Source organism: Mercurialis annua, linkage group LG7 (assembly GCF_937616625.2).
Source record: "Mercurialis annua linkage group LG7, ddMerAnnu1.2, whole genome shotgun sequence".
NCBI classification, from domain to species: Eukaryota; Viridiplantae; Streptophyta; class Magnoliopsida; order Malpighiales; family Euphorbiaceae; genus Mercurialis; species Mercurialis annua.
The window spans coordinates 34405640-34415425 of NC_065576.1; the positions used below are offsets into that span (position 1 = coordinate 34405640).

Genomic DNA, 9786 nt, shown 5'->3' on the forward strand with positions numbered 1-9786 from the left:
ACCGAGACTCCAAACCCCACGCCAGCACAAATCCAAGAATACATCAAATTTCACACTCGGCAACTGGCCTTCCTTCAACAAGTACAACACGCCCATGCTCAGCCAGCGACCGTAGCAACATCCCAAGGCAACATTACCACCCCACCATACATTCCAACCGCACCACCCCATCCACAAGAATTTTACCAAGGCCGGACAACACCCGAGGAAACAAACCACGAGAAAAACCCACGTGAACAAAATGCGAAGGAAACACAAGGAATACTAGCCGGGCACAAATCCCCGGAAGGACCGAAGAAAACACCCAAACGAGTTGAAATCGAAGAGAGCGTTCACAGCTCGGGAGCCGAGTCACCAAAGAAAAAGAATCTAGAGCAAGAAATTACCGAAAGGGTTAGAACCGAAATGGAAAAATTCAGGAGAAAAGAACCAAGAAACACAAGTTTCTTAAACATCGGGAACCCACTGTCTGCCGAGATACGGGAGGAACCTTTCCCCTTAAACTACAAAACACCGCAGTTAGACGACTACAATGGAATAGGGGATCCGGTCACACACTTGAGCTGTTTCCAAGTAGTCATGATGGTACAAAGTTTGTCTGAAGCCGCGGTCTGCAAGCTTTTTCCAACAACCCTAAAGGGACCGGCAACAATCTGGTATCAAAGTCTGAAAGAAGGCTCTATTCGTAGTTTTGACGAGCTAGCAAAAGCCTTCCGAACTCATTTTGCACCGAGCATACAGCGAAAGAAAAAGTCCAGCGACCTAAAGCTCTGCTACCAGAAACCGGGAGAAAGTTTACAGAGCTACATTGCCAGATTCAATGCCGAGGCATTCGAAGTAGGAAATTTAAACGACGATACCGTGATAGACGCAATGAAGGACAACACGACGATGATGGCCTTCAGGGATAACCTGATAACGAATCCGGTGCAAACTTACTCCCAGCTTATGGACCGGGCATGGAATTACATAAACCTGGACGAGGAACAACGACGAAAAGCCGCACAAACCACAACACAGTTCCAAACACCAAGGCCTATTTTCAATCAGCCAGCTAGGCAAGAACGGTTCAGACCACGAAACCAACAACAAGCTAGCCCACAACAAACAGAGCCACACCGACCAGTAAAAGTGAAGACCAAGCCTTCATCCCACTTAACACACCGAGATCACACATCCTAATGTGGATACAGAACAACAATGAACCAGTAAGGTACCCACCCAAGCTTCAGCATGAGGGAGACAGGACGAAATATTGCCAATTTCACGATGGCCATGGCCATGTCACAGATGAATGTGGAAGCCTAAAGAAAGAAATTGATCGACTGGTGCAAGTCGGTCGTTTAAAAGATTTTGTCGCACAAAACAAGAATTATAGCTCAGGAGGAAATTACCGGGGCGAGCATAGTGGAAAAAGAGAGGAAGCACCACCCGCCAAGAGACAAAATGTATCGGGTGTAATAAACACCATAGCAGGTGGTATGGCTGACCCCGAATACAGACGAGGAAGACGCAAAAGGCAGAAAATAGTGATGAACATATCAGCAGCTAAACCCCTACCCGAAGTTCGTTTCAACACAACTGACGGCGAAGGAATAGATTTTCCACACCAAGACCCTTTGGTAATCTCAGGTCTAATCGAAAACTTCTGGGTAATGAGGCAGCTGATCGATGAAGGGAGCTCGGTTAACCTCATCACAAAACAGGCATACCTCGGAATAGGATGCTCTATCCTAAATCTCAAACCGGTCAAAACCCCGCTAGTCGGACTAGGAGGAACACCGGTACAAGCAGAAGGGGTGGCGGAACTGACGGTAGAGGTGGGAAAAGAAAATGGCTCACCAGGAGGAGGCCTGGTCGGTAACACCAAGAAATTCAAAATATTATTCATGGTCGTCGACATGCCACTTGCTTACAACGTCATACTCGGCAGACCAATGTTATACAACACCGGGGCAGTCACATGCATCAAATACTTGTGTATGAAAATACCGACCGAAGCAGGAGTGGTGGTAGTAAAAGGAAGGCAAGACATAGCCAAGCAATGCTACTTGGTATCAATGAAAGGAGTATCAGAAACCTTGGCCATAGAAACAATGGAGATACCAGACTCGGACGAAGGCAAGCTCGAACCGCATGGAAAGTTAGAAAAAGTAAATCTGGCAGGAATAACGCCAAGATCGGTCCAAATAGGGGCAGCATTGCCCAAACTGATAAAACGAGAGATAACCGACATGCTGATCAGAAACGAAGTCGAATTCGTCAACACCCCGGGCGAGATAGAAGGAGTTGATCCGGCAATAATATCACATAAGCTAAATGTTGACCCAAAACACAAGCCAATCAAACAAAAGAAAAGAGTCTTTGCAGTAGACAGACAAATCGCTATCAAAGCCGAAGTAGACAAATTGTTAGCAGCAGGGTTTATCAGAAGAGTGTACTACCCGGAGTGACTATCAAACGTAGTGCTCATAAAAAAGCCGAATGGAAAATGGAGATTATGCATAGATTTCACAAATCTAAACCGAGCATGTCCAAAGGATAGCTACCCCCTGCCAAATATTGACCAGCTGGTCGACTCAACCAGTGGCTACGAAGTCTACTCGTTCATCGATGCAGCCCAGGGATATCACCAGATTCCAATGCACAAAGAAGATGAAGAAAAAACAAGCTTTGTAACCGACAGCGGCACATATTGCTACAAACAAATGCCATTCGGATTAAAAAATGCGGGAGCAACCTACCAGCGACTAATGAACTTCGTGTTCAAAGACTAGATCGGTCGAAACATGGAAGTTTATGTCGACGACATCATTGTCAAGTCCAAAAAAGTAGAAGACCACGCAAATGACCTGGAAGAAGTCTTCACTAAGCTCAAAAAATTCAAACTCAAGCTCAATCCGGATAAATGCGCATTCGGGGTCCCAGCAGGAAAATTCCTCGGATACCTCATCTCTCAAAAAGGCATCGAAGTAAACCCGGAAAAAACAAAGGCAATTTTGGACATGAAGGCACCAAAGTCGGCCAAAGAGGTTTAGAAGCTCAACGGTAGAATCACGGCCCTCGGTCGATTCGTGTCCAACTCGGCCAAGAGATGTCTTCCATTCTTCAAAACATTAAGAAACGTGCAAAAATTCGAATGGAATGAAGAATGTCAACAGTCTTTCGAGGAACTCAAGAAGTTCCTAAGTTCGCCGCCACTTCTCGGACGACCCGAAGCAGGAGAGACACTATATCTATATCTGAGCGTCACAAACGAAACAGTGGCGTCGGTACTGGTCAAGGAAGAGAAAACTGAGCAGAAACCGGTGTACTACACAAGCAAAGTGCTAAAGGGGCCCGAGCTTAGATATAGCAAAATCGAAAAATTTGCGTTGGCTTTAGTCCTGACAGTTGAAAAACTAAAAAGATACTTCCAGGCTCACACGGTAATAGTCCGAACAAACCAACCCTTGAGGAAAGCACTCGCAAGACCAGAAACGTCAGGACGGATAATCAACTGGTCGGTCATGATAGGATCATACGACATCAAATACGAACCACGAACAGCAATGAAAGCTCAATACTGGCCGACTTTGTAGCAGAAACCACAACACACGACCAACCCACCGAGGTGGACAAGGGTTTGGTCAGCTGGACATTGCAAGTAGATGGGGCATCAAACACAGCCGGAGCAGGAGCAGGCATGATTCTAAGAGGACCACACAAGATAAAAATGCAAAATTCAATCCATCTCAATTTCCCGACCACCAATAATGCAGCAGAGTACGAAGCTTTGATAGGCGGATTAAGAATGGCAATGGTAGTGAAAACCGAGTACATCAAGATTCAGAGCGACTCTAAATTGGTTGTGAACCAAGTACTTGGTCTGTACGAAGTAAAGGATCCAGAAATGAAAAAGTATGTGGACCGGGTTAAAGAGTTACTCGCAAACATCACCGAAGAAGGTGGAAAATGGGAACTAGAACAAATACCCAGAGAGGAAAACACAGAAGCAGATACACTGGCAAAAGCCGGAGCAGCCAAAGATACAATACCGGGCGTGCCGTGCTCGATACAAAATTTCAGCAGTGTCCAGAATCCTGAAGCAACATTCCTCATTAACCCAATGGACCAGTGGATGGAGCAAATCATATCATACATCGAAAACGGGATCCTACCCGAAGATAATAAAGAAGCAAGAAGGGTCAAAAGACGAGCACCACATTTCTCATACCGAGACGGAACGCTCTACAGAAAATCATTTTCACACCCCTGGTCCAGATGTCTCACAATGGAAGAAGGAAAATATGTCCTAGCCGAGATACACGAAGGGCTATGTGGAAGCCACATTTCACACCTGGCACTCTGTCGAAAGGTCGTCTTGCAAGGATATTATTGGCCGACACTGGCACAAGATGCAGAAAATCTGGTACGTAAGTGTGAAAAGTGCCAATACCACCAAAACGTGCACCATCAACCAACAACCGAGCAAAGTCCAATAATAAGCCCTTGGCCATTCAGCATATGGGGAATAGACATAGTCGGCCCTTTCCCAACAGCAAGCGGGCAGAGAAAAGTCCTAATAGTAGCAGTAGACCATTTCTCAAAATGGGTAGAAGCCGAAGCCGTTTCTACCATAACAGAAGCACGAGTACGAAGTTTTGTCCGAAGAGAAATCATCTGTCGCTTCGGGATCCCAAAGATCATCATAACCGACAACGGAAAGCAATTCGACAACAAAAATTTCAGAGAATTCTGCGCAGAAAAAGAGATCGATCTAAGGTTCACATCAGTCACTCACCCACAAAGCAACGGGATGACCGAAGTAACCAATCGAACCATTGTCAACGGTTTAAAAAGGCGTCTAGACGACGCAAAAGGTCGATGGGCCGACGAGCTGCACAGTGTCTTATGGTCGTACCGAACCACACCAAAAGCGGGCACAGGAAGAACCCCATATAGTCTAACTTATGGGTGTGAGGCAATGGTACCGGTAGAGATAGGCATGCCAACCATCAGAGTCCAATATTTCGACGAGCAACAAAACGAAGAAAGTACCAGGCTCTGCCTCGACCTGCCTGAGGAACGAAGAGAGCAAGCCTTGCTACACATAGAAACATATAAACAAAGAATGGCAACATATCACAACAAAAGGGTCAAACCCCTAACATTTGAAATTGGAGATCTCGTACTAAGACGAGCCGACATAACAAAAGGCAATGCGGGAGTATCTAAACTCGGAGCTAACTGGGAAGGACCCTACCAAGTAAAAAAAGTAGGGAAAGGAGGAGCCTATTACCTAACCTACATGTCAGGACGAGACCTGCCAAGAACCTGGAATGCCAGAGTTCTTAAGCGATTTTACCAGTAGACAACATTCAGGTTATCGAGTCTGTTAGGGGTTTTTTCACTTGCATTTTAGTCAAAGATGGTTGTAGGCAAAAATGCAAGTTTTTCCCCTATCAATAAAGAGAAAAGAAAAGAAACAACCGAGTCAAACCATAGCTTAACAGAATTCAAAGCTATCGCTTAAAACCGAGTTAAGTCATAACTTAACAGAATTCAAAGCTATCGCTTAAAACCGAGTTAAGTCATAACTTAACAGAATTCAAAGCTATCGCTTAAAACCAAGTTAAGTCATAACTTAACAGAATTCAAAGCTATCGCTTAAAACCGAGTTAAGTCATAACTTAACAGAATTCAAAGCTATCGCTTAAAACCGAGTTAAGTCATAACTTAACAGAATTCAAAGCTATTGCTTAAAACCGAGTTAAGTCATCACTTAACAGAATTCAAAGCTATCGCTTAAAACCGAGTTAAGCCATAGCTTAAACAGAATTCAAAGCTATTGCTTAAAACCGAGTTAAGCCATAGCTTAAACAGAATTTGAAGCTATTGAACCGAGTTAAGCCATAGCTTATCAAAATTTGAATTTATTAATCAAAACCGAGTCAGGCCATATTTTAACAAAAATCAGAAGTTAGTGCTTAAAGCCGGGCTAAGATATAACTCGAAACAATCCTTGAAAACCGAGCTAAAAAATCTCTCAACACAGCCTAATAAATTATTCAAAAGAGAAGAAACACCACAATTCATAAAACATAAACCGATCTATTACTTGTCACAAAAAATTCTTTACAAAAGCGAAGATCCTAATCTATTACAGCATTGCTAACATGCTCCGGAACCGACAAGCCAGCCCCGGAGGAAGTCCCATCATTCTCGCTTAAACCGGCCTCCTCATAATGACGAACTTCAAGCAGCACAGTCGGAGACGAGATAATAACAACGTCATCGGCTTTCTCATCATTTTCCTTCGAAGCAATAACAGCAACCGACTCAGTCACAACGACATCAGCTTTCTCGGTCACACCACCAGCACCCCGAGCTGACAAATCATTCTTAACAGAAGGGACATCATCTTCAAGCTCTCTCCTAAGCTCAGCAGCAAACTCTTCAGCACACCGCTCAGAATCAGTCGCCTCATTTTCCTTCGCAGGTTTTCGCTCGTCTTGAATCTTCTGATACATGCCTTCCATATCAAGATACAGACAGATGGGGTCAACCTCATCTCGGAGAAGCGGCCCGACACGCTCCTTTAAATCTTCCATAGCGTCGGTCAAATGAGAAAACTCCCTCATCATGTCATCTCGCTGAGTCTCCACAATCTTGGTTGTATCATCAAGAATGTCATGCAAGCGCATATAGCTCAGATGATGGCCATCAATAGTACTTTGCAGCTCAGCTTTCTCCTTGTCAAACTTCTCAGTCAGAAAAGCTCGGAGTTCCTCTTTCTCTTTCTCAACAGTGCTCTTAGCAATTACAAGCCCATCTCGTTCGGCGGTAAGGTCGGATACCATCCGTTTCAGCTCTTCAATCTTGGCATTAAATTTCTCAGTATTACTAGCCAAAACCGATTCTACATTCGCCCTCTGCAGCTGCTCCTTCTCCAGATCAGCAAGAGCAGTAGTCAGTTTCTCTCTATCTTCAGAAGCTTGAGCAGCCAAATCCTCTTGAAATGACCGAGCTCCAATCAAGTGATTAATCAGCTAAAGAAAACCGACACAAATTCCGTCAGACAAAACACAAAAGTAGTTCAAGGATAAGAAGAAATGACAAGGAAAACAAAGGCATACCTGAAAAGACAGAGATACACTACTGTCAAGGAAATCCTTCTGAGGAGTAGCAGATAAAGTCTCTCGATCACGGGGAAGAGACACCATTTTTCCCAGAAAAACCGAGGTAGTCAACGAATCTACAATATCTTCCAAAGACCTGGATTTCAGATAACGAGCTAAAAACCGAGGTGACAGCTTCAAAGCATCAGAATCGACCGGTTTAGCCTCCACATCACCTCCCTTAACTCTTTTCTTCGGCGGAGACAGCCCCTTATCCACCTCGGACACAACAGCACTAGAGGCACACAAACCTACCACAACATCAGAATCACCCAACACAACTGCGGCATCTTTCACTTCGGATACCGAGCATGGTTCTTTCCCTTTGTCCATATTCTTCCTCTTAACAGGCTTCGAGGGAGGAGGCACAGTCGACAAAGGTTTAGCCGACAAGGGTTTAGCCAGTGCCAAATCAGGTCTATTCAGAACAGGTTGTTTACCGGCAGCTTTTACATTACCAGCATCGGAAGAAGGCAGCTTCTTAGAAGAAGTGCCATCACCTTTTCGCCTTGCAGCACTAAACGCACTCATATTGAACACTGAAAAAGAAAATATACATACCGAAACAAAACACATCAGAATCAAAAAATACATAAATAAACACAAGATAAAGAAGGTAAAGAAAAACAAAAAATATATATATAAACCGATAACAACCTTCCCGCTTCGGGTCAAACTTAACAAGGGGCAGTTTCGGAATAAGAGTATAGGTATTTACAGGACCAGTCGTCCTCAGAACGTCCTGGAGAAGTTTATGGTTCTCATTCCCAGCCGCGTCTCGTCTCAAAAGAGTCACCGGAGAAGTACACAACCAATAACGAGGAAGGTCGGCAAAATCAGTAGGATGGTAAATCCGAAACCAATCCTCCCTAAACCTCTTAACCGAGGTACTCACCTTTTCTATAACATGCCTAGGCTCCGACTTCATAATCTTAAAAGTAGAAAAATCATACGCCCCACCAAAAATAAGCCCATAGATACTGGAAAAAAATTCTACCGAGAAGGGAATCCTACGTCGCCGACACAAACGACGAAGACAGAGAAAATGACGGACACCATTCGGGTGAAACTGACTAAGAGGCATATTATAAAACTTCAAAAAAGCCACTAAGTCGTCTTGTAAGGGGATACGAACACCAGAATGAAGGTGTTCGACGCTCACCACTATAAAATTCGGATCAACCGGAAGATTTATTGTCACACCTGGGGGAGACAGCTGAAACTGATACCCCTCACGAAGGTTTATTTTGGAGACTAGGTAATCTAAATATCCCTGGTTTAGCTCTGCAAAAGCATTTTCCATCCTAACTCAACGAGCCTCAGCCGTCTTACTGCTCCTAGGTCTTACCCGTCTCGGTTTAACGAACGAAGTGGCCTCTGAACAACCAACCTCGTCCACCTTATTTATTCGGAGAATGTCAATAGACTTCTCCTTGGCCGAGTCAGAAAGCTCGACCTCGGACTTATTTCCTCCTGAGGTACATTTACCCGAATCACCCTCACCATCATCATATACATCTATAAAAACATTCTGGGAATCATCCTCGGACGACATTATTAAACCGAGAAGAAAAAACAACTCTCACCAAAATCAAAAAGGCTAAATATAGCAACCCTAAGGATAAAACACTCAAGAACACGAAGAACAAACAGAAAAAAGATGAAGAACAGCAACAAACAAAGATCAAACAGAGGAAAAAAATGAACTTACTGATGAAATCTTCGAAAGTAGACTCCAACAAAGCGAAAGAAAGCAAAAGAAAAGCAAAAAATTCAAAACAAGAGCGAAGAAAGAAAAACAAAAATCAACAAAAAGGATTTTATAGATACCGAAACGGGGCAACTGAAACGCCGCCTCAATAAATGTGCTAGTGGATACCAGGTGTCAAAAGACAGCATTAAAAGAAGACCACGTGTCAAAAGCGTGTCAGGTAAGCTAGATATCTAAACGGCACGCAAAGGATAAGGTAACAACCAACCAGAGCCAAAACCGAACATGCAAGAAAATACTCGGACATAAATATCCGAACAAGTTGAGGGGGGACTTGTGATAACAACACAAATGAACAAAACCCTAAACAGCACATGAACCGAGTAGATCACGCCGAGAAACCAACCCAACTAATCGACCAGACTACACAACTAACAGCATGCGTAGAAGTAGTACCATCTCGGCCGCACCGAGCACCATATATACCATCTCGGTCACCGAATGCCATACATAAAAGTACCATCTCGGTCTAACCACACACCATAAAATACCATCTCGGTTTCACCCGAGCTCACCTTCAACAAAACACAACGACAAACTTGTCCGGACGTACCCTGACATTCCAGACAACATCTGCACAGACAAAGCGAACGAAATCAGGTCTGTCGGCCCAGACAAAGAGGAACAACACACATAGTATAAAAGGCTAAGGAAAAATAGGTAAAAAGGTTAATTCTCTTTTTCTCTCAACTCTTAACTACCTTTCACTTCTTCTTCTTTCTCTCACTAAACGGTTACTGATTTGACCGTCGGAGTGGTTTGCCGGAATCCCCTTCCGGCATCCTTCTCACGGTTGTGCTGTGCCTTTCAGGTGTAGCTGTGAAGCTGTCGTCAGACCGGAACGTCGCTGCTGGT

The 9786-nt window shown here is 44.1% G+C and overlaps 1 protein-coding gene across 1 annotated transcript; it reads left to right on the plus strand.

Annotated features, from left to right (window-relative positions):
• The first annotated feature begins 2789 nt into the window (after positions 1 to 2789).
• On the plus strand, positions 2790 to 5353 carry LOC126657071 (uncharacterized). Its single transcript, XM_050351694.1, has 3 exons — positions 2790 to 3032; positions 3162 to 3326; positions 3410 to 5353. The coding sequence occupies exons 1-3, from the start codon at positions 2790 to 2792 to the stop codon at positions 5351 to 5353; spliced, it is 2352 nt and encodes a 783-aa protein (XP_050207651.1).
• The last annotated feature ends 4433 nt before the right edge of the window (positions 5354 to 9786 follow it).